Consider the following 26,874-nt stretch of genomic DNA (forward strand, 5'->3'; position numbering starts at 1 on the left):
ACAATTATAGACTGTATATATATACATGAACATCATAATGGAAATACATACATCGATAAGATTTCTTAAATGTTTCATATGCTCACCAAGACTGCAATTATTTGATCAAAAATACAAAACAGTAATACTGTGAATTAGTAATAAAAAACAATAATAATAATAAAAAAAAACAATTGTTGTCTATTTTAAAAAATATTTTAAAATGCAATGTATTCCTGTGATGGAAAAAGCTTCAGTTTTTTTTTTTTTTTCAGAATCATTACTCTCTTTACAGTCTTCAGTGTCACATGATCCTTCAGAAATCATTCTAATGTTCTAATGTTACATTTGCTGCTAACGAAAAATATTTTATGCTCATTTCTTGTGCTGCTTTATATTTTGTGTAAAATGTGATACTTGATGAATAGAATATTCAAAAGAAAAACATTTATTTGAAACAGAAATCTTTTGTAACATTATATCAAAGTATAATATAAAGTAAAAGTATACATTTCTTTACTAGTACCTTAATATTTATTGCACCCTTTCCTCACAAAACGTTTGCAAGTTCAAAGTTAAAATTGTAAATATGTAGTAAAAAAAAAAAAAATGCTCAGTTGTTCACACTGGTGTTTCATAGTTTGAATACATTTTATTTCTCATTATAAGTACAGTTCAGTAGTTACAAAACAAAGCATCTGCCATGAAGATACAGCAACCAAATGAAAATCATACAGTCCACAAGACAGCTCAGAGGTGTGGAATGCTCATATATTAGTCCAGAATGACAGAGAGAGAGAGAGAGAGAGAGAGAGAGAGAGAGAGAGAGAGAGAGAGAGAGAGAGAGAGAGATGCTCAGTTATACTACACAGAGGAGGGAGCCAGAAGTGTGCTCATCTATAACCAGTGTATATAGGGATTGGTCAATACATTTCCTATCACTGACCCTCCCTGTCATAAGTCCTTTACCTTACCGTAGCCTGTACTAGTTTACTGAAACTAGTTCACTAAACAGCTTCACTTTGAGACTTTTTTATTTTATTTATTTATTTATTTAATTGTAGCATTTACAATAAGACATAACCTTGGTTGGAAACTATAAAAACAAATTCAATTTTCAGAGATGTGTGTTTTTTTTTTTGTTTTTTTTTTTGTGTTTTTTTTTTTGTTTTTTTTTGCAAAGAGGACAACTAAAGAATATATCTGAAGAGACTGGACTCCAACGCATCAGTCTACACACAATGACTTCAATGAAGTCCATTGATTTGATTCTCAAAGCAACATAGATGACCATCATAAGATGAAATAGTTTGAACTACACAGACCAAATCAGCAGAGTTCACAAAAGATTAGAGAGAATATCAGTCCACAACGTCAAGGGACGCACAAACACGCACGCACACACGCACCTTCATTTTCCATTAGCGATCTGCGTACTGTATAGACTGGATTTTCATTTACTATCACAGTGCAAAATACTTCAGGGGGGAAACCTCAGTTTGTATCTGCTTGCATGAGGCATGGGTATATATATACTGTATGGATTTATACGCTTGCAGCAACAGAAGAAGATTGTCAATCTTTCTTTTTTTTCCTGTTCTTTTAATGTTATTGGTATTTTACAAAGGTGAAAGGCAAAAATTACAGTACTAGAGAAGAAAACTCCAATCTAATACCTACACTCTAAAACAGCTAGCTTTGTAAATGCAACAACGTATGACTGTATCTATGGCTAGACAATACTTGTTTCTTTTTTCTTTTCTTTTTCTTTAATAATTGAATACATCAAACCATTTCAGTAGTCAGTAACACTTTGCAACACTGATTGGTGGCAGTATATTACAAACACAATCTCATAACCAGAGTACTTGAAGTGAGCAAGACTGAGATCAAAGCATGTAGGGTTAGGGGCCGCGTTTCTGTTTGATTTCTGCAGGCTGCGCGTTCGCAGTCTCCTTGGCTCGTGTCGTTTCATCAGACGCGCTCGATGTAAACTAGTTCTTCCGTCACCTCGGCTGGTTTTTTGTCTCGAGCGCTACAGCGTCCTCTTTCTCAGGAGTTCAGCTCTGAACGTCTCACAAACACACCAGGAGAACAAATCGTCAAATCACGGAGCCAGTTCTCAAAGAAAAATGCGTACAGTAGCTTCCCTTTTTAAACGCAGTGTTCCCATTTCCTGAATGCACTGGACTGTCACTCTTCTGCTTTGACGTCCAGGCACTGACTGCCAAGAGTGTGCTGAGTTTTTGACAAGGATGTGCTTGGTCTCCAAACGTGTAGTGAGTTGGTCCAAACGTCCAGAGGAACGGTTTAGGAAGCCTCAGACAAATAACACTGGTGAAGATTCGGTGGGCAGTGAGAAACACTGACAGAGAGAGGGAGACAGAGAGAGAGAGAGAGAGAGAGAGAGAGAGAGAGAGAGAGAGAGAGAGAGACAGAGACAGAGAGAGAGAGAAAGAGAGAGAGAGGGAAGTCTGTACGGTTTCTCACTCTCTCATTCTGAGACTGGCAACTCTCCACCATCTTGGTTCAAGGAATGTGTTGCTCTGAGGGACAAGCACTTCAACGTTTCCTCACTAGGTCAAAGTCAAAAAAGCAATTAAAAACACAGAAAGTATTTATCAGCTACACAAGGGAGGATTCAAGACACATAAAACACAGGAAGCAAAAAATTGTTGTTTTTTTTTTCCCTCACTGTTTCCAGCTCACTAAACATCAACAGATCTTCTTCCCTCCATCCAGCGAGAACGCTCGTGTAGGAAACCATCTGAGCTGTCCAATTTATTAGTCTTTTTTTTTTCTTTTCTCTCTTGAAGTCTTTTACGTTAAATAATGCTTTTGATAAGATAATGTCCTTCATTGTCACAATCCTCGTCCTCTTTTTCCGTCGCCTGCTCTTGGCCGCTCAGTCCAGTAGGGGGAGGTGATGTTAGTTTCTGATTAGTCCTGCATCTCTGTGTCAGTTAGGCTATGTTCAGGGGTAAGAGCAGGACCAAACCTTCGGGACGCCTCTTCCTCCGCCCACAGATGAACTACGGTTAAGAGAACAAACGCAGATTAACACCACGGCCTGTGTCGTTCCTCTCTCTCTCTCTCAAATGCATATACAACTTTTGACAGACCATCATTAACAGAAAAAAAGAAAGAGAGTAATCAAACCATATTATCATGTTTGTTGTCATTTATTTTAAATTGGCATCTCAGATTTTGGTAACACTTCAAGGACATGAAATTCAAAGAACTATTATTAGCCTGTGATAATGACTATGACCATCAATAATGACTAAAACATGTTTTATAAGAATTCAACTGACTTAAGGTCCACTTAAGTGTTACCAAAATGTACATCCTTTAATTCCCTTGACTAAAAAAAATGTTTTGAACAATAATGAATAAAAGAAAAACAGTTTACTTGTGATCACTTAATTATGATTTTCAAAGCAGTTATTATGAGACAATTTTTTATTTTATTTAGGGTACATTTGGAAAGAAATTAACGACCACTGTAATGCCTGTGTGTGTTTGTGTGTGTGCTTAAATGTTGACTATTACCCTCTCCATTCATTAACCTCTAATGGCACTAAAGAAAACGCATCTTGTGAATCGTAAGATAAAATATTAGATATGGGAAGAGGATAATTTGAACACTTTCAGACTTCTTCCTGCTCTAATATAAATATATTATATAAATATATAAAGTCTTCTAATATAAAGACAATAACTCTGTGAACATTGCACTTGTGCAATTACTGCTGAAGTTTGAATCCGGCGAAAACGCTTACTGCTTTTTTTCCCTATTTATGTGCTATCGCCGTTTGAACTAAATAATATAAATGTTGTTTAATTCCCTCTACAGCCTCTAAGAAAATTATTTGGCAATAAAATCTACAGAGTGCATTTCCGAGTCATGTTCTTTTCAAGTGCCTCTATGAAAATGACAAAATGAAATTAAAACATGCATTTATTTGAGTGTGCTCTCGCAAGAAATGTTATGGAAATGAAACAAGGAGTCAGTTCCCCGCTAATAATGGAATAAAACATCGTCATTTAGATTTGCCAAAGAGCAATAACGCTGACGCCCACTCGCTTTGCATTACGCGCACATCTCAGATGTGCTCTTCTTTAACAGACACACTTTCCACTCAGATGTCAGGCGCTTCTGAAATTGCTTATATAGATTAAGAAATAAAATTAACCACTTTTGTGTTCTCAGGTAGAAATTATTCTTATGCAAATAAAAAAAAAGAATCAATAATCGCACATCTTTTTAAAAAAAAACAACACAAATGCCACTGCTCTACTTACTTATGAAAGTACACTGTACAAAAAATATATGATCAACAAGTTATGACAACATGTGTTTTTACATTGCTTTAACTCATAAAAATAAGTTAAGCAATTTTCAACTATTATATAAGTTTTATAAGTTATATAAGATGCAACAATTATTTTTAAAGGCAGTTTAATGTCATTTAATTTGAAATTACTTAAACATCCAAGTTGGTTGTACTTAAAAATTTTAGGTAGCAACTTGTGTCCAATAATACAGGGTACCAAGAGAGTAGTATTCGACTGGTCATGTGATCTCAACATGTCGGCACCCAGAAGTCGACCTGCTTCATATAAAATAAATATAAAACAGCTTTTACTAGCTAGGCCACTTTTGTGTCTGGAGTCTTAATATCATGTGTAGCCTACATCAAAGAAACTAAATACCAAGGATAAGCAAAAGCACAACCACTGATTTCTTTCAACCGTTCAGGCTGAAGGGTGCAGTGCACACTTTGTCCAAGAGATGGCAGTATAAGCCCCCGAATTAGCTTTCCGCCCAACTTCATGTTGAAAATAAGATCTTGTTACTCAATGTCAATTTCCTTTAACCTGCTGATATTTCATGTTAATCTACAGATAAAGTGTTTGATATTTATCAAATCTGAAGTGATTGGCAGTGTTTTGTACGACTATACTGTGGTCGCGGCTCTACAGCTGTCTGCTGGCATTTTTTTTTTCGTTGTGCGTCCATGAGGAAATTAAGATAATCATAACCATAATGATAATAAATTATGTTCTCAGGTTTTAAAAACGCCTGGTCTCCCAGGGGCCAGTGCTCTTGGTGACTTCCTCTTAAAGAAAGTTCTGGTAATGAGTTACAGATTCCGCCCCATATTTGATTTTCACTCTTCATTAACTAAGCCACCTGGAATGTTATTATTTAAGGACGCCATTTCTTTTCCCCAAACAACTGCCACTGCGATCTGGAGACTAGCACACCAACTTTACGATCCTAGCAACTTTTTCCTCCTCCTGTTCTGATCAATTTTGAAGCCTCCCTGTCTGCATGTGGAGTGATTGCTTAATTATTTCGCCACCCTAGAAATATTTATCATACTCTGGCCTGTCATGTTACATTGTCATCAGTCTATTTTCTCAAGTGTCTTTGTTTGTGCTTGCCCAAACATTGGTTTTAAATAATTAGTCATTATGTCAATACAAATAAAAAAGAAAAGCTAAATTATTTTTACATCATCAACAGGAGAACTTTAAATGGTAATGAAAATGACAACGTTGAAATGTCAAAATGACAAAAAAGAAAATGTGGCGCCCTCTACTGCTCAAACATGATAATACACTCTCACTGTGAGACAAGAGAGGGCCCTGGAAAGTAATACAAGACATATGGTAAGAGGACACATAGCTCCAGGATCCATCTTATGTTAATACAAGTGTCATGCTTAACAGAATGGCTAAATGAAAAGGCAGACAGAACAATAGCACAGCACAAGGCTGGAAGCAAGCTCAGTTAACAAGGGCCAGCACACTTGGGGAAAAGCGGGGCTGTCTGAGTCAAAGTCCTGACATTTCCTAACTGCTTCTTATTATTCCCGGACCACAGAGTTAAGGCGAAGAGCGCTCCCATCTAAAACACAGGGCCGCTTTATACCCTGACCTCCCTCAGGTATTCTATTTTTACCATGAAATCTACTTAGTGAATATTTGTGTTTCAAAGGCCTGCTCGTTTTAGGTTTCCAGAGAACAGGGGTCATTTAATTGGAGGAAAATGCGAGGATATGAATTTCAGAACTTTTGAATACATGTTTAAACAATCAGATAAGGCAGAACATGCATTATGGAAAGGAATCGGGAACATTTATTTTGCACATGGCCTCTGACTGATATTTTTACCACATTATGTAACTACTAAGTGCTTAGTCTAATATCCTCTGTTTACAGGAAAACTTCAGTTCAGCTGTTTTTGGTAGTCTAAAAGTCTCTGTTTTTCGATATGAATGAAGTCTAGATGTAAGTGATGTGGTTCACCATCATCTCCTGCTGAACACAAACACAACACACACCGCACATTCTGCCATGGAGGGTGGCTTTGTTCTCTCCCAGGCATCCGGTGCTGCTGGAAAAGAGTTGTTTTTGGCAAAGGTAGACCTCATTGTACAGCCCAGTATTTATAAATATGTAAATACGAGTCAGCGTGCGAATACACACACACGCAAACACACATATAAGCGGGCCGAACGCAAGGAAGTGCACCCAAATCATATTTTTAGAAGGTTTTAATGAATACAGGATGTTTATGAATACCATTTGTAGGGATTCACAAAGACTAGAAGAATCCTCGCACACCACCCCCTTCTATCCCCTCAAAGCGTAAAAGAAACCCAATGTTTCTAGAGGAAACGGCAGAATTGTACGTTTGGTCCTTGTGTGGGTTCAGATTGCCTTTAGATAAGTATACGGAGGAGCACAAAGAAGCAGGCGACCTCATGCGTGCGGCACACTTGAAAAAGTCCTCTGCTTTTTTCGAGTTAAAATGCACCGCGAGGAAAGGACGACTGTGAAGGTAAAACAAACAGCGAGTTTGTTACTCCGCCGAATGACTAGGCAGCAAATAAACCTGCCTCAGATGATGGAGAATGACACAAAAACTGTTTGTCTTGCTATATTAACCAGAATAAGAGCAACTACCACACACCAACCAGACTCACTCTGACTACGTCAAGAAAAGAAAACGGAGAAAACGGAGGGCTGGGATGTGGATGTGTCTTGCTCTCTGACTCAGTCTATTTCTGGGGCAGAGATTCTCACACTGATACTACCTCCACTGAGCAATTTAAAGCCAAACACTGATGTTGCAATCTGTCTTCTGTGCCTGATAGCGCTTTTCTCCCTCTCTAACCCAAATTACTTTCTTTTCATATCTAATTATATTTGCTAATGATCTTATAAGGGGATAATGGAATGTGCTTGATCTATTACCTTTTTTTGCAATACATAAATACAATACAAATGGCTATGCAGCACTTTGAAAATTTCCATCATCCATTTCAAGCAAAGCCAATGGAGGATATTTAAACAATATCTACAATTTTACCACTACTGCAGCACAAATCTCTTCGCTCGTTCGAAGCTACTAACAGGGGACAGGAACGCGGTGCAGTGGAACAATTTGTCCGACTACACTGACAAACAAAATGTCCTTTTCATGGCTGTTCACTTGAGTGCTCATTCACTAGCAGGTTGTGAGGGGCGACCCTCAGGCCACGACCTCCATCCCGGCACGTGAGGCATTGAGTGCGGACAAAAACCGCTAAATAAATGAAAAGACACGTTTTATGAACAGATACAGCCGTTTTTAACCAGCATCCACACACATCTTAAAGTTTCATGAGGACCCCGGACGATCTTTCAATCTCTCCGGAGGTCATCTATCCGTTTCTGTGCACTGTTGTTATGAATATTCCCGTCGGCCAAGCCCCGCCCTGGTCTAAGCCTCTCCCAATTCTTCCCTCAGTCTTTTTCCCACAGGCCCGGCGATGGCCAATGCATGACAGCCGCACTAAACCCCCCGCATTAATGGAAGGAAATGGCATTCGATCTCCATTTGATCTCGTAATCATTTCTGCTGAAATGATAATTAGTGTCCTCACAATCCTCTGACTGTGAGAGAACAGTGTAAAATAAAACAGAGCTCTCGCAGAAATGACGCTTCACTCAACAACCGTTATACGCTTTTCTCGTACGTATATTGACGTATCCCTCCCAATCGCGCACATACACGGGCCTCGTCCGCTGGCGACTGCTGTCTGTGATTCTTTTCAACTGACATAATCCTGATTGATTCGTTCAGCAGATAAAAACTCAGTCCACTTGTGCCCTTTACTGCTGGAACATAATACGGCTCTTTATTCTGCAACAATGTAACATAATGGCGTCGGAATGTGAGGAGGAAAAAAACGTTAGGGCTGCGTCTTAAATGACTGTGACACTCTGCGGTTCAGGCTCAAGCTGTGGTCTAATGTAAAAGAGAGAAAGGAGGAAGAATGAGGGAGAGGTGAAGGGAGGGCGAGGGAGAAAAGAGAAAAATCATTAAGCGCAGATTACCAGAGTGCCCCACTAACAAGGTCGAGGCAGGGCTGCTGGTAAAAGTTGTCATTGTCTGTTTCTCTTAAATGCGTATGCTTCACATTTCCCTCTGATGAGATTTGGGTTGCGTTGTTTTAAATTCTTCGCTTCGTGTTTGCTCCCCCCTTTATGCGTTTTTTTTTTTTTTTTTATAAAAGAATCTTTTGTTTGACAACAGGAAGACATGAGGTCATTTTTTGTTCATCAGGACGAGAAGAATGAATCATGCTTTATATTTTGCAGGGCAAATATAAATAAATAGGCCAAGGCCAAACACACACACACACACACACACACACACACACACACACACGCAAACACACACACACACACACACACACACACACACACACACACACACACACACACACACACACACACACAGACACGCAAAAACACACACACACACACATGCAAAAACACACACACGGTTTGTGTGGCATTAAATAATAAAAAATAACAAAAAATAATTATAATAATAATTAAAAAAAAATAATAAAATTAAATTAAATAATCAACATAAAATTAAATCTTGGCTACAGAATTGCACTTAAGGATTAGTTCATTTTTAAAAAAACTTTTGCTGATAATTTACTCACCCCCATGTCATCCAAGATGTCCATGTCTTTCTTTCTTCAGTCGAAAAGAAATTAAGGTTTTTGATGAAAACATTCCAGGATTTTTTTTCCATATAATGGACTTCAATGGGCCCCAAACGGTTCAAGGGCCAAATGACAGTTTCAGTGCAGCTTCAAAGGGCTTTAAACGATACCAGACGATGAATAAGGGTCTTATCTAGCGAAACGATCAGTCATTTAAAAATAAATAAAAAAGTTTAAGTTTTATAAGCACAAATGCTCGCCTTGCTCTGTTTTGTGATTCGCATTCAACGCAATTACGTTGAAAAGGTCACGCTTGACGTAGGCGGAAGTACCGAGTCAGTGTTTACAAATGTGCGGAAGGAAGACCATATACACATATTCAAATGTCTTTGTGTCAGTTTATCGTTTAAAATGCCCATTTCGTGTGCGTATCCTGGGTGTTTTAATATTAAAAAGCCTAAAAGAAAATTTCAAGCATGACCTTTTCAGCGTAATTGCGTATTACGTGACGTCACGAACGCGCATCACAGAACAGAGCAAGGCGAGCATTTGTGCTTATAAAACGTAAACTTTTTTATTTATTTTTGAAATGACCGATTGTTTCGCTAGATAAGACCCTTATTCATCGTCTGGTATCGTTTAAAGCCCTTTGAAGCTGCACTGAAACTGTCATTTGGACCTTGAACTGTTTGGGGCCCATTGAAGTCCATTATATGGAGAAATGTTTTCATCAAAAACCTTAATTTCTTTTCGACTGAAGAAAGAAAGACATGGACATCTTGGATGACATGGGGGTGAGTAAATTATCAGCAAAAGTTTTTTTAAAAGTGAACTAATCCTTTAAAGGGAAGTCAAATTAAAATGAATTCAAAGAAATTCATATGATTGTAATTTAATTAGAAAAGTAAAGTTTGTCAAGACAAGTCTTGAAAACATTCACTGTAAAAAATGAATCATGAGTCTTGTAATTTTCATTAAAAAAATTGAGGTGATCATTAAAAATATTATGTATATTTTATTAAGAAAATTGTGGTTAGGGTTTTATTGAAAATATTGAGAACATTTCACTAATAAAACCAAGAGATGCATTTTCCTATTTTTTTTTTAAGGAAACATACACAATTTTAAGGCTTGAATTGAGGAACTGATAAACCTCATAAAATTAAGGAAAAGGGGCTACCTATTTATTTTGAGAGAATTAGCTAATTTATGCGGTTTTATTTAGAGACACCATTGTTTGTTCCCAGCATGCTTTGCACATGGCTGGAAATGGAGTGTAAATCTTGAAATTAAGTTTTATTTCATGTGTTTTTGAGTAAAGGGAAACATCTGTTAATGTTTAATGTTCAGGTATGTTTGACATTTGAAAGAGTTTCTATTATGTTAAAGTTGTGATCGTTACCATTGTGCAGAAGAGTAGGGCTTATGGTTAGGCTGTGAATAACTGCATTTTTTAAATATTCTGAAGCATATTGTTACATACATGTAGCAATAACTCTGCTAAAGATGATGCAGTAACAAGTTTGATTCTGTGCTATTCTAACAGTATATGGTCTTTTTATAAAACAATATATCTCAAAGTTAAATATAAACAGGTCACATCATTCACTTAACTTCACACAATTTTGAGAATAAAAAATACTTCAAATAAAAAAGCACATTTTCACTAAAAAATTGTGTGTCATAGACTAAATAAATTAAGGCGTTTTACATGATTTATTCAGGTAGATTCCATGAATGAAATCAAGCTTTAACTACTCAAAAATATTATGTGTAATATTGTTACCATAATTTTTTTAAGTAAATAGCAGTAACATTTTTTACAGTGTTTTAAAGACCTTACAGACAGAGACAATCTTATGAAAAATAATAATTTAATCAAATATTATATTAACATGCATATAACATATATAATAATTATTAAAACATTTTAGAAATATGTAAAAGAAAAAAAAAATCCAACTTAACTTTAGAACAGGGTGTAAAAATACTTACATTGCTAATGTTTATAATTTTTGGAATAACAATTCAGTAAATTCCTCTTCCTCTCGTTTCATTTCAATTCCTGTGGGGTGTGGCTAATTCAATTACAAACCACACTCATGAATTCAAAGGCAGCCAATTCTTCAATTCGGAATTTTTGCACGGCCCAGACATACACATGAATGTGAAGTTTTGCCTTTGTTGCAACTGCTTCCTACATGGCGTACACAAAAACAATGAGTACCAGGAAACAAACAGAGCACTTTATGTGCTCTAAGAAAATGTGACAAAACTTAAGCTCATCACAAAGGAGACCAACAGACGCAGCCTCATTCGTAAACATTCAGTGTCTGAGATGTTCCAATAGGATCGTGTTCAGCAGGCCTCTCTCTCTCTCTCTCACTCTCTCTCTCTCTCTGTCTCGTGTATGTGTTGTATTAATTGTGAGCCCTAATCTAGAAGAGTCGAGGGTCCCTGGAGCAAGCGGCGCTATTATTCGCGCAAGCATTGCGCACCACACCGCTCTCGCTTACTAATTTCGTTCGGTGTTGCACCGCTCAGTTGAGGGAACGCGCCGCCGAACGCTGCATCTGAGTCAGTCAGACAGCTCCAGACGAGGTCCCTTTACACTGCCACGCTGTCAGTCACTTTATATGTTGTGAAAAAGAGAGAATGAAAAGAGAAAGCGAGAGAGAGAGAGGATGTAGAAACAGAAACAAGTCCTTTTATCCTGCTCGGCGGGACCTGTCAGTGCCACCTTCTCTCTGGTTTCCCAGCAGTCCCAACACAGCAGCTATCAGAGGGAACCTGACATCCACACACCGCGTTTTCCAGGGGGGAAGGAAATCATGAGAGCGGTCCCACACAAGCGAGCAGCTAGTACATACTCTCCTCAGATCAAGCAACAGTCTCTCGTAAGAGAAGAAAAGAGAGAGAGATTTGGATGTTTTAAGTGGGAATGTAGGCTGACAGGCTTTTGCTGCTTGTGACGTGATAGAAACTGGGTTTGCATCTCCCTGTGTTCATTTTGGAGTTTGGACAGAGATGAGAGAGCGAGAGTGTGTCGCAACTTAAACGCTGATAGTTCTGTCTTAACAGCTCTTTATTCTCGCACACACGTCGCAGTTGTGACTCCAGGCACCTCCGGAGTCACTTCTATTTTTCTCCACATTTGCAGGCCTTTTTTTTCTTTGTTTTTGGATGAAAAAAGAGGAAGGAAACGGTTCCTAATCCATACGTGGCACACACACACATCCACGCGTGCGCGCACATTTCATGGATTGCAGTGGAGGAAAATCACAAGCACCTGGCTGGCTTTTTTTTTTTTTCATTTTTTTTTTTTTTCAATATGATTTTGCCTGCTTCCCCACTGGTCTCTGATGATTCAACAGTTCCTGCTCTAACATCTGCTACTTACTCTTACTGGGTCTCAATTAAGACAGCAGTATTTATGAATCTGCTCTTATTTACATTTCTATTTTTCTGCATATGTTCGTGAACGCTGGCCAAAACAGCCCCTCTGCCCCACACACCACGCAGATGTTTCTTCAGCGAGGCCAAGAGGTGAACGCTCGGTTTGAGAACAGCGACGACGCGAGAGTGCGGGCTAAACAGAGAGAGAGATTTAGGACCGCAAGATTTGCAGCTTTACTGTCACACAGATGAGAGCTCCTACTCTCAGGTGATTGTAATATATGGGAGTTTGGTTGAGGGATTGTGGGATTGGTGAAAGCCAGTTCCCCTGTAAAAGAGAGGTGGTTGGTTTTGGAAAAAACCTACATTTGTTTATGTGTGTGTGTGTGAGAGAGAGAGGGATGTATAAGAATGTGTGAAGCAAGGGATTGTTTTAATTAACTACAATCCTTTTTCCCCTTCTTTTTTTAGTTTTTAAGTGTTTGCGTTTGCTTTCAAGTCAATGTGTTTTTAATTAAACCATCATGTTCCAAATCATGTTCAAGATGTTTATTTTCAAGACATATATATTCTAGAGTATGAGTGGGCCCAAATAATACATACATACATACATACAACCGTTCAAAAGTTTGGGGTCGGTAATATTTTTTTTGAAAGAAGTTTCTTATGCTCACCAAGGCTGCATTTACTTGATCAAAAATACTGTAAAAATTTAAATCTAAGATATTAATTAATTTAACTTCTATTTGAATATATTTTAATATGTAATTTATACCTCTGATGGCAAAGCTGTATTTTTTAGTTGTTTAGCTGTATTTGCAGTCTTCAGATCCTTCAGAAATAATTCTAATATGCTGATTTTCTGCTCAAGAAACATTTTTTTTTTTAATGTTATTGTTGAAAATAGTTGTACTGCTTTATATTTTTGTAGAAACAAATATTTATTTTTCACGATTCTTTGATGGATATAAAGAACAACATTTATTTGAAATATAATTTTTTTTTTTTGCAAATACTGTTTTTACTGTCACTTTTGATCAACTTAACGCATCCTTGCTGAATGAATGAATGAATGATGGATGGATGGATATTGAATGAAAACCCCAAACATTTGAACGGTAGTGTACGTGCTTGTGGAACATTTTATTTCAAAAGCTTAGGCATTAATAAGGAGTTGGTAATTCTCTTGTGTGAAGACTTTCCACTAGATGTTTGCTCTCATTCAGACCCACTGACGGCAGGTGCAGTTGCTTACAGTCACCGTTCCAATTCAACCCAAAGGTGTTCAATGAGATTTAAGCTCTGTGGAAGCGAATCAAGTTGTTTCACACTCACTCTTCCCCAAAGGGAGTCTGTTTGTCAGAGGACATTGCATGGCTGTATCCTGGATTTTATGCACCTGCTAGTAATGAGTGTAGCTGAAACAGCCAAACATGCTAATCTGAAGGGTGTGTCCACATACTTTTGGCCATGACAAAGTACTACATACAACTACTACACAAAATATATAGATTTGTATGAATAGTGACACATATGTAGTATGACCATGAATACTAACTATAAATGACTGCAAGGTACTATGGTGTGCAAATGATTAACTAATTAAACTAGCATCTGTGATGATGCCTCGGACTCTGAACTCTGCTTTGGTAATGCTTACTAGAGTAACTAGAGCGTACTTGAATGAAGAGCAACATCAATGTTAAACAATATACACACCTCACAAAGGGTAATAGTGAGAAGCGTCACTGTGTTGGTTTCAACGGACCACTCATGTCTTTAATAAACAGTAATGCGTTTCCCTCACACACAAGTGTCTAATCATGCCAACCTAATGATGCCATTGGAAGAAACAGAGATGAGTGACATCAGAATGACATAAAAAAGCCTGTTATTATTTCATCTAATAGTTAGATGATCATGGGCATGCGATGCGAAAATACACCTGAGATCATTAAACACAGAATATGAGAGTATCAAGATCCAGGGTTATGTGCGCACCAGAAACGGCGCCTTTGTTTACCTTTTATTTATTTACAAGCACAAGTAAAGCGCTGTTGAGTATGAAATGTCAAACTATTTACGTGCAGTGTAAGCACTTAAGGCAAGGCTTTTTATTTTTTGACAACCTGTAAACAACAGAAGATCTAACATTCTCTGTAAAGACCAAAAATGAGCTGGCAGATATGAAAGCATTTATCCATGGAAACAAGAGTATGCCTATTTGCAGACAATAGTGGGGAAAAACAACAGTGCTTTCGCTTCTCGAAAATCCACTTCACACTCTTAAAGACCTCTTCGGTTTCGATATGGCAATTTTATCAATTGCAAATGCTTTTTAGTCTATTTTAACCTAAATAGCTGCTTCCATGGGCAGTCAAGGAACAGTAAGTCTCTCAAATGTGTTATTAATAATTCATCAGAGAATGCCGTTTATGAAGTTCGGGAGGCAGGTCTAATAAGCATGGACAGCATCTAATACGCCATGTGCTGGACAAAGCGCTTTTGAGAATCATTACTTTGTGTGCTTGTCTAATTGAGACTTCATAAATTACCCAGTAGGCCTCGGCTCGCTGCAGATCGCTCCCTGCCTTCGCTGGAACGATGCACTGCATGTTTTCTCGAGAGCCACATCATATTTGCGTGCACATAAAGGCAGGCACATGAAAACAGTAATGGCAAATATGTAAATAATAATACAAATAAAAGCGTATCAAGTAAAATAAGCCAAAGCGGCAAGCGAATAAAGGTCCTTTCTGTTTAAAATGTCAGTACAATCGCAACAATTATCCGCTTTTCCTCACTTTTCTCTGCTCTCATTGTTTTTGGCAGGCAGATCCATAACATTCTTTTTGTTCCACTTTGGTCTCCTCCTTTTTCCCAAGCCTGAGAAACTTCAGACATGAGAACCCTTAGCCGCCTCTAATATAAAACCAGAGAAATTTACCTAGGATTATAAGTCATTGACAAATAACCTTGCTGATAGATGCGAACTAGATTTTGTTCAAAGCACACTGACAGCCTCAAAAGAGATTAGTGGAGTTCTTATCAGGTCAGGGGTGTCACGGGGGAAATGTGTTTAAAGTCACATTGATTTATTGAAAGATTTTCCAATAAGAAGACTTCTCTCGACTCTCAGACGTGTGCGTTTGTGTGTGTGTGTGTGTGTGTGTGTGAGAGAGAGAGGGACTCTAGCAGTGATTGTGAACTATACTTGACTACAAAGGGGGGGAAAAAACGTTAAAAACAACTGCAAGACTAACACACAGACCCCAAATAAACACAAGAGATCTTTGATGGCTGGGTAAAACTACACTGTTTCCTTTCCCTTTCCCATCGTCTACTGTGTGCTATTCCTCCAGACGTAATAGCAATAGATGACCGATATACACATGAATGTTCACACGCACACACACACACACACACACACACACTGACAAGAAAGCATAATAAGATCCTTTGTTCCTGCAGGCATTCATTTGACACTATTACCTTCTTAAGAGTAATTATGAATCTTTTCAGAAAGCTGGATTGTGGGAACCGTTGGGTTTGGCCCCGGATCCACCCACCAGCAGCGAATGGATGAGAGAGAAAACTAAGAGTATCACTCCGCACTCCTGTCAGAGAAATGTCATTACCCCTGTATCTCTCTTCCAGTCTCGCAGTCTTTCACGATCCCGTCCTCTTCCCCCCTCCCAAACAACCCCGCTCTCTCTCTCTCTCTCTCTTTCTCTTTCGTTCTCTCACACTCCTGCTGCTTCGTTTGATCTCTGAGGTCCACTGGAACCCTGGAAAGCTATTCCAGCATTTGCGGTCCGTCAGAGTCCTGTGGAGAACCTTCTGGATGTGTTGGTGTGTCCAGGCTGTAACCCTTCCTGCTGACATGGCTCTCCACCACACAATCTGTCAGAGACTTCACCTTAACAGCACACCACAAGCTCGGATAATGAACGATGCCTCCCCAAATCGACAGCCTTACAATTCTGTACCATAATTATGTCTGTATTGTATGGTGCCTTTTATAAGACTCATGATCTTTGAGTAGATTGTCAGAGCTGTTTTTTTTTTCTCTTATATATTTTTTTCTCTCTCTCCTAGAAAATCAACTTTTATCATCATCATCATCATCATCAACATAAGTTATCCATTGTTTTTGCATCTACTCTATGAATATATTGAATATCATGGGATAGTGATAGTGTGACAGTGTGACAGGGATAGTGTAGTCCACAGCATGTTCATGTTTACATTCCATTAAATAGTAAAAACATAAATGTTAATAAACATGTCACTGCCAGCTTATGATATTTAACACTCCTGGGGCTTTAGATTATTATTATTTTTTATCTTTTATTTTTTATTATTACTACAATTACTACTACTACTACTACTACTACTACTACTACTACTACTAATAATAATAATAATAATGAATTCTCCATTAGTTTTGTGTCTACTAGGAATACATACATATCTGTGACAAATTATTCCACAATATGGTTATAAATGGTTAAGACATAAATGTTACAGTAGGTTACAAACAGTTCACTGCACTCCTAGGTTTTTTTTCTTTTGTGTGTGTGTGTGGACCCACTTTATATTAGGTGTCTTTATGTACTAACATTAAAATTAATCCTTTACAATGCACTTATTGTGTACATACATGTTTTTACATTGTACTTACAGTATATTAAAAAATATCTGCATATAATTATGTAATTAATTTCTGTAAATTCATTTATAATTACAATGTTGACCTATCCTCACACCTTAACCCACCCCTAAACTTAACCTTACCACCAAACCTGTCCCTTACCTTACCCGTATCCGACCTCAGTAGTACCACAATTGTTTTGCAAAACAACATGGACAAAATAAGTACATTGTCCTTTTTTTTATGTAAGTACATAGTAGTTTAGAATACCTAATATTAAGTGGGAGCATTTTTGTAAGTACTACTACTTCTACAAATAATAATAATAATATTGAGTTCTCCATTAGTTTTGCATCTACTAGGAATATGTAAAATATCATGGGATAGTGTGACAATCCACATTATGCTCATTTTTATAAATGTTAAATACATAAACATCATAACAGGTCACTGCCGGCTTATGATATTTAACACTCCTGGGCTTCAGATAACACACTGATAAACAGAGCAAGGAACCTGAGAAGTCTTGAGAACTCAGAGACAAGTGTTTGTTTGTGTCTTTATCAAGTCCGAAATCAAAGCCTTGCCCCAGTTATGTGTCGACCCATGGTGTAAACTCACGCTTTACTGTACATCATCACCTGATCTACAGTATATTCACAGTCAGGACTCACTGTCTCTGCTCTAATAGCTATTCTCAAAGGTACTGTAGGGGTCGGCAACAGGAGCCGGATAATATTTTTATGTTATCAGTAACACTCCCACGTTTGTTTTCGCAGCCACTCAATGGCCAGAGCACGGGATGACAGGAAATGACAGCATTTGTTCTGATTTCGACCCCCCCTCCACTTCCACAATGCAAGACCAAAGAACGTGGGAGGACCCACAATGCACAATGATCTCTTGTTCAGATTGAAATGCTTTGTGCATTCATCTATAACTGCCCAACATGCAAAGATAACCAGCCAGTCCGGTGATCAATAAATAAATAGCAGACAGCATAAAAAAAGAAAGACAGAAAGGGAGGAAATAATGACACAAATGCAGACAGAGAGATGGAGGGTTCTTTGACTACTGTTTGTCTTGTTTTAATAGTGGAAAATCGAGAGGAACAAGAGGGAAAAAAACCGCTTAAGGCGCTTTTCATGAATATGTTGCTTTCATGTCCCTTTACTTTTATTCTTTTAAAGTATTACAGGCACAAAAACCATGTTTTTTGATGTGAGAAATACTATTATTTCTATTATTTTACTATTACTTTAAGTTATTATTTAACATAAAAGTAAGAAAGCTATAAATCTGTATTGTCCTTTTTGAAATGACAATTTTGTCCTGTGGCAGAATTTGACCTCATTTTCAGTTTAAATGATACAACAACAATGTCATAATTGTATCTATCAACTATTGTTAATTTCATTCATCCAAAGCTGTTAACCAAGTTAATAATAATAATAATTTAAAATAATAATTATATATTAATTCCCCTGTGATAAGTATCCCATTAACCACATTTGGTTTCCTTTTATACATATCCCAAATTTTAGTAACATAAAATATAACCCTTACATGAAATGACTAGAAAAGATCAATAAAACGGCTCATATAATATTTAGTGAAATTAAAGTTAAGAGAAATAGCTAAATAAATAAATAAATAAATACAACTTTCAAGGCGGATTTTGTATAATGAAAGTGCTTAAACAATAATTCTGATATTGCTACATGCATGCTGTGTTTATAGATTACATTTATACTAAATTAATTCTCACCCTAATTTAAATGCAAACTAAATTAAGAACTAAATAATTAAAGAAACTAAATGAATAAACAATATCCATCATATATGTCACAATGGATATTGAATCATTTTTACCCTTTGTATAATTGTGTTACAGTAAGAACAACAATTATAACAATTATAATTTGCACACAAGACATGATATAATATGCAATATCATATTACGATTCTGTAAGCTCTCAGACCAGAGCTAGTCATTTATTGTCAGTCAATAAATGCAGTGGTAGCTGACATAAGGTCTATGATCAGATGCTGGACATCCTCCTCTCATGTTAGCTTTGTAGCAGAGATCTTAAGAGCAAACGCAAGAGTGTAAGGAGTGAATGTTAGAGCTTATAAAGTGGAGTGATGGAAAGAAAGGTTCATGGCGGGGTTATCACACTCCGGCAGCACTGGGAGCGACGTGGCTGTTTGTGGGTCTCCACGCAGCAGAAATGACACTAGCGTATAGCTGTGTATCACAGAGCAAACAGCAGCACTTTACCTCAAAGTCTGCCAGCCTAGAGAGCGAATCAAAGACGGCGTTTGGGTGAAACCATATCGACAGAGTGTCAAGCACAACAGGGGTTGAGAGGAGGGGCACTCTCTGTCTTTCTTTTCTCTCTCTACCAGCCTCTCTTTCTCCACAAAGAGCCTTTGCTATGCGTGTCAATCACACTGCACTACGTGTGTCAATATCTAATTGCTCTGATGGCTGGAGATGGACAGACAGAAAGGAGGAGTGAGATGGCAATCAAGTGAGTCGGAGAGAAGAAAAAAAAGACGTTTTATTACAATTCCATTACGGCTTTTTCAGCATTGCGACATGGATGAAGGAAAACTATTACTCAACCTGCACACGCTATGAAAAATGAAACTAGTTCTGGATATACAAAACTGCTTTGTTCTTGATGAAGATAAACAGTCTGGGTATGTTTGTATTCATTATATAAAGTCCATAGCAAAACCATACCCAGAATAACACATCAGAAATAATCAAAAAGGGAAAGAAAAAAAAAAATCTCGCAAAAGCCATTTTAAACATTGTGTCAGTACTGGACAAATGACTCTGTGGTAACACCCACCACCCTGCCTCCATAGGAAGACAAATATTGAACAGGACTCCACAAGCATCAAACAACACTGTGGGGCAGGGCCGAGTAGGCCTGGGTCTCGTCTGTAATCACAAATGTCCAAATCCTCTAACGAGGTCCAGAGCTCTGTCCCCCACATCAAACTACGTCTCTGCACACTGGCTTTCCATTACGTTACTCTTTACGCTGATCAATTAATGCTTTAATGTCAGTTATATATAATTCTTAAAGTGTTAAAGCTTACATCTACGTGAACTATTAAGCTGATTAAAAGAATATCAAATGCACCCGAGAAGTTATCTTGAAGTTCACACTGTCCTCTGCACGTTCCACACAGTTATGTTGAGTGACCTGTAGGGGGAGCTGCTCTTTTATGACTTGGGGGGGTGTATTTGTGTAAGACAATAAAAACATTAATTTGCCCTGAAATCATTCCTGACGTAAATGTAAAATGGTGCCCATTGGAACCCAGTAATGAAGCATGCGGCATCTCTGCAGCTTCTAATTTGACTAGTTAAATGACTCCATTACGTGTTTAACAGACAGAGGCAAATCATTTCTGGTCAGTTGAGGCTCACTTAGCCGCGTCACAGGACTTGGGGAGAAATCGGAAGATAACTGGTCCTGCTTTTTTCCTTTTTTGCGCTCTATATATTGCAGCCAAAAAGTACGATATGACCTGCACATTTCCTCTCATTCTCTCTTCTATGTGTCCACCTCTCTATCTCTCTCTCCTTCTGTGATGGTGTTTGCGTGTACATCCCACTGTTAATTAGTTGCCCACTGTGCATGATCAAAGCCTATATAGTGATATATATATATATATATATATACAGTAAATAGATGCTCATCAGAGACTGTGTTTTCAGTACACAGACTGGACTTCCAAACGTCCCGAGTTGGAAAGATTATCAGATCAACACTTTACACAGTTATGGAACAATATTATAAAGGTCGTTTAAAGGAGGTGCTTTACTTTTAGAAAGTGTTGGTGTTCAACCTTTAGGAGGTCAAATGAATTATAATATGAGCTGTTTTATTTATTTAATATGAGGTTTGCATTAAAAAAACTATTACCAATTAAAAATAAACCTTTTAAAATCATCCCTGTTCAATCATTATGTGTGTTTACAATTTTTCTAGGAGAAATACTGAATAAACAAAAACTAAATTACATTAAAATATAAATCAACAGCAAAACTATGCCATAGATTTAACATATTTAACATATTCCATATTTAGACCAAAAATATGACAAAAATTGTTGTTTTTAGCCAATAAAATTATAAAAAAAATGTTTTTTTTACCACAATGGTATGAATATAAACGCTAAATAATATGCTAAAATTATATTTGTATGATTTAATTGCTGTATTAAGAGGAGAAGGTCAAAACCTCACACGGCAAAAAAAAAAAAAAAAAAAAAAAAAAACTAGGCCAAAATAAAACTGACTTTTGAGTTTTTAAAACTAGATAATGTTCTTATCGTGCTATGTTAGGGTAATAGTTGATCTATTAGACAATAGTTTATCTACACCAATTACTGATACCAAGAGGCCATTCCACACACATGCTAATACGGCATCGCCAGTCTAAAAACATACACATACACATACTGTACACATACACACAAGCACAGGTGGGTAAAGACAGGCACTCTTAAGGGATATTGGGCTGATTACAGCAGGTGCGTATGTGTGAGTCAGACGAACCTCTGACCTCTGGCTTTAAATGGGGTGATTAGGAATGGAAAAAGAGTTAGTGTGGATGGGCTGGTCCCTAGTACACACTCTGTGCCCTCTGCAGCGCAGCACGGAAGGGCAGGAACTGAACCCCCCCGCACGTGCAGGAAGCTGGAACATCTCTGCTGATGGACAGAGAGCCAATCACAGGCTGGCATTGCTCTCAAGGATAATGGCACATGTCAAAGGATTTCGCCATATAATCTGAGACATGTCAAGTTTCATTGATAGTCTCTTTGAAACACACACATAGACTATTTTCAAAGGACCCGAAAAAGAAAATTCTGTCATTATTTACTCTTGTATGACATTCTTTCTTCTGAAGATGATGTTTTAAAGAATGTCTCATGCAATGACCTTTGTTGCATGGACAAAAGCAGCTGCACGATAACAATTCTGTTCCACAGAAGAAAGCAAGTCAAACAGGTTAAGAAGGACATAAATGATGACACAAATGTCACATTTAAGTGAACTACTTTTATAGTTGCTCCAGCTGTTCCTGCCTGGGCCGGGTCAGTGTGAGTATGCAGGGGCTAGAGTCTCCCACTCTAATGGGATAGGTAATTATGCAGTCTGATCTCACAGACAAGGGATTTAAGAACTAAGTATACTATGTGACACATGTCTGGGATTATTAATAGTCATAACTGGATGGACAGATGGACAGGCCTGAGATAATGCCATCAGATGCCATTATAAGCTGCACTGCGGATTCTTAAAGTACAAGCAAACCAAAACAACTACAAAAAGAACTCTGTAAATGGCACGTATACAGTAACGGCCTCTATCTCCTGAGCGCCGGTCTCACAGCAGATGTGTCAAACGCTGGTAAAACGCAACGGTGCAAGATCCTGAAGAGCAAAGATCTCTTTATCCCTTTAGCGTCTGTGGCTCAACTCTTTGTAGTCCGACTGAAGTGCAGTGAAGTGGGCCGGTTTCACCCCCCTCCCCAAACGTCCGAGTCTTAACAACCCACCCCCTCACTTCTGATTGTTGATCCTCCTGAAGAGGACAGATCAAATATTCCACTCCAGTTTGCGAGCGGGGCACAGATATGATTGGGGTTGACGGACGGGGCCCCCAGTTTGAAGTCTTAACAGACAGTGCGACTTTGATATCTGTACTCGGCGCGTATCACCAAAGACACAGGGAATGAATGAGAGTGAGGGGGAACTGAGAGAGACAGAGAGAGAGAGAGAGAGGCAATGAACAAAAGCATCTGTGGAGTGGTCAGGGCCAGCGGCAGCATGTGTCAGAGGCTTTTTGATGTTTAACCCTCTTCCTCTCTCTCTCTTCTTCTCCTCCTCCTCCCCCTGTATTCCTCCCCCCCAAAGGCCCCACTTCTCCCTCACACTTCCTGCTTTCTGGGAGAGCCCAGTGGCGACATATATGTACGCATACACACCAACAGCCTCATCCAACCAATTACCAGCCTCTTGACGCTTGTACATTAGACAGCGCTGCTTCGAATAAAGGGAGGAAACCGCTGTATATTCGCTGAAAAGTCTTGCTAAATACCAAGTGTGTTAAATCAATTCAAATTGTATATGGGAGAAAATATCATATCGGACACATCATCTGGAAAAAAAGGCCAATTCACACCAAGAATAATAACTATAATGATAATTATATTAGCATCCACGCCAACTCAAAATAAAGTTATGTTTATATAAGCATGCAGTTGGATTTGATATATGACATTGCAGTTTGATTTTAATTAAGTAGAGAAAGTCAAAACCTCACAAGGTAAAAATAAACTGGGTCAATGTAAAACTGACATTTGATGTTTTTAAAACTAGATTTTGTACTTTTCTTTTAGGTTAGAATAATAGTTAATCTAATAGACAATACCAATCCATTACCAGCCCCGTGACTCTTGCACATTAGACATCACTGCTTCGAATAAAGACAGGCAACCACTGTTTATTTACTGAAAAGTCTTGTTAAAAACAAAGCATGCAAAATGTTTAAAAAAAATCATATTGGACACATCTGCTGGAAAAATCAAGCATAAAAGTCTCTTCACACCAAGAATGATAACTATAAAGATAACTATATAAGCGTCAACAACTTGAAATGCTTGAGCTCTTCAAAGTCAGGGGGGTTCTTATTGGCCGTCAATGTTTTTATCATTCATCGGGTGAAAATAATGATTCTGAAATGTATTCTACCTTTTCTCATACAATTAGAATTATTATTAAAACCTAAGGTATTGTTACATTTATCGTCATTGGTATGAACGGGCCTTGATTCACAATTACAGTATACCGACAGTCTTTCTGATGGCCTGCGAGTAAAAACTGAAATCCCAAAGTAGCAAAGTTCATCTAAAAAGAGGAAAAGAGATAAACATGTGCAATCATCATTTTCTTAACTTGTGTTTCCGCAGATTCAAAGCGCTGAGTTTTAGCATAAACAGCAGGCAGGAAAAGTGGGTTTTTAAAAACTCCGTCTTCCTGGGATTGAGCGTTCAGAGCAGAGGGATGAAGAAAAGACTAAACAGATGTCACAGCTTGGCGGGAACGAGGGAGTTAAATAGCTTTATTTTTTTTCCTCCGTCTTTTTAAATGTCTCACGTATAAACAGATTTTGTTGCTTCTTAAAGTGGGCTCAAAATTAAAGCGTATCGTTTTACACACATATTGCATGCATATTAGTGAGCCCCAGCTGCCCGTGTCCTGTTCTTAAGAGCCATATGATTGAGTTAGGGGCCCGGGTATCAGATAAGATTTAAGCCTGCTCTCCCTGTGCGCTCCCCCTCTGCATTTTACTGCTAACTTATTAAATGGAGAGAAATGACATTATTTTTCTGAGTGTATGTGTAATTATTGTCACACACCTGTGACTCCTGCCATAGACGACAAGAGGAGGAGAGGAAGGAAGAGACGACGACGAGGGGAGAGATGTCGCTCGGAACAGCGGGAGCTCTGGGTTTTTTCCTTTAAATGGTGGGTGAGAGAAAAAAAACAGCAAGCTTGTTAATCACAGAATCTCTGTCGCAGGGAGAACACGGATATACTAACAACTTGAACGGCAGATATCACTGTGAATTCGATCTGAAATTAAATGTCCTTTCATGTTATTTCCTTCAGACAATAACATTCTGCATGCACTCCTGAAGTTTATGGAAAAGTTTCCCTTTTTTGTCTGCCAAACAGGCTTTCTTTCCACATACCACCAACAAACTGTTCTGTGTTGGCAGTTCTAGATGGCGAACAAAACGTCTCATCTGAAATTCTGATGCATGCGCCAAACACGCGTTCCTTTCTTTCTTTCTTTTCTTTCTTTCATTCTCTTTTTTTTTTTTTTTTTTTTTTTTAGGGGACCACCCCATGGAAGGAAACATGTGAAATACAGCTCTGAAGACAAAGGAAATTACCTATTAGAGAGGGAGCAATGATCTTCTCTTGCCCCGACTCCAAAAAGTGACTCAGAATGTTGTAATTGTTTACCTTTGACACTGACCGTAATTCTTCTCCACTCCGCCGTAACAGAGTATTTCAGCGTCGCTTTTCAAAAGCTCTCCTTCTCGCTCTCTCGCCGCAAACGACGATGCCTCAAATGTCATCGAATCGCTCGGTTTAACGTATTTCTTTTCAACACCTGCTCTTTGCTTCACAGGAGGAAGGGCCAAGCGAGTGAGAAAACGACAAGAAAAGCAGCAGATCGACTTGTTTAAGATATCCCGGCATTGTTCGCAGTCAGCTAGGCCCTTAAAATGTGACCTCCGCTCCGTCTGTGACTTGTGCAAATACATTGGGTGCCACTCAAAGCCTTTTATTCTGACACTTTTGAAAGGGCTGTTGATAAAAGCTGAGCACGTCAGGAGGTTTTACACTGTCAGTCTCGCTTTCCTGTGCTGATCTAAAAGCATGGAAATAGCAGCGCTTTTTGGTGTAATGTTTTAATAGAAAACAGATGGCCGCAGATGTAGGGCTGCACAGAGCTGGGTGACATGTCTTTAATATTTTAGAGTGGTCTTGCTGTAAATGTAGAAGCAGCTGTTTCCTCCCCGTTGTAAATTTGGAGTTTTTAATTTGTGATTGACAGCTATTGGATTTGCTGTAAATTACAAAAATGAATATGGAAGCGATGGAACCGACGGCCAATAAGGGGGGAGGGGGGCATTTGACGTCGTTCACGGATGAATAGATTTATGTGCACCCAAATGTGAGGTATTTACGCTCCCTCTCTCTCTCTCACTCTCCTTGGTTTGATTCCGCTCAAGCACACCACTATATATGCCGCTGATATTTAAATGTACATGAATATTAAAATACAAGTGCGGGTGGAGAGGATGCGAGCGGGGGGAGGCTTCGTGCGCCAGGGCGGCTGGTAACAGAGTTCTATTTCGATGTGTTTGTTTAGCTGCTGTTCGTTTAGTTTTAATGTCAGCCACGAGTACAGCTCCCTTGACGCTTATGGTAGAGGTGATTGTCATCAATTCGCATCTTGGCATTTAAACCACCTGCTTCAAATATGCGTATTTGAAATGCAAATAAACTGCATATGCCCAGACAAATTAAAAAACATGGTGAGTAAACACTTTTGAAGTCATAACTTTCTCTCTCCTTTTTTTCATCAGGGACTTGAACTGTCAAATGTTCTTTTACTTGAGAAGGCAACGCCAGACAGATAATGCCTCTCAGAGCAAACCTGCATAATACTAACTGATTATATATTTATTTATGGTTTTGTTCACAAGGCATAGAAAGCGGTTATGTTTTTATCTCGGCCTCAGCTTGATTCTTATGCCTCTGGAGTGTTTTCGATTAACCGTTTCTGTCTCTTTTTTTTGTCCTTCTGAAAAACGAATGCATTATATTTTCACTGCTTATTTACCACCTCTCTCTTCTTCATTGCCTGACACTACCGTTATTCAAACATCAATAGCTATACGTCTTCTTTAGCACTGACTCTTACTTTCATATTGATATTTATATGTGATCATTACTTTTCTTCTCTAGGCTTTGTCTCCGCGTGTCAGCTCTAAGGTGCAATATCCAATAGTGCATTCAGAGCAAAACACAGAGCAAATATGCCGCATAAGGCTGGATACCTTAATAATGAACCCCGCACATAATTCTTCTTAAGGTGTCAATTCAAACATGATCATGTTGCACATTTATTTATTTTTTACCACCCCTCTTCTTTTTATTTGCTTCATCTGTTTCAGTCCAGGCTGTGTGAGAGGATACTATGATAAATATGAGTTT

At 38.2% G+C, this 26,874-nt stretch overlaps 1 protein-coding gene across 6 annotated transcripts in view; it reads right to left on the reverse strand.

The window, feature by feature from the left end:
- Positions 1-611: 611 nt before the first annotated feature.
- Positions 612-26,874, reverse strand: part of znf536 (zinc finger protein 536) — a 167,203-nt gene continuing 140,940 nt past the window's right edge. For 4 of the 6 annotated variants that reach the window (XM_081393153.1, XM_081393151.1, XM_081393152.1 and 1 more), the window contains 2 exons: positions 24,498-24,597; positions 612-3,011 (listed from right to left, as the gene is read on the reverse strand). In XM_081393153.1, the coding sequence (XP_081249279.1) occupies positions 2,954-3,011; positions 24,498-24,597 (158 nt within the window). In that variant the 3' untranslated portion in view covers positions 612-2,953. The remainder of the gene's footprint in view (positions 3,012-24,497; positions 24,598-26,874) is intronic. The other 2 variants (XM_081393155.1, XM_081393156.1) reach the window with 1 other exon arrangement.

This window comes from Scardinius erythrophthalmus (assembly GCF_964197995.2).
Source record: "Scardinius erythrophthalmus genome assembly, chromosome: 2".
NCBI lineage: Eukaryota > Metazoa > Chordata > Actinopteri > Cypriniformes > Leuciscidae > Scardinius > Scardinius erythrophthalmus.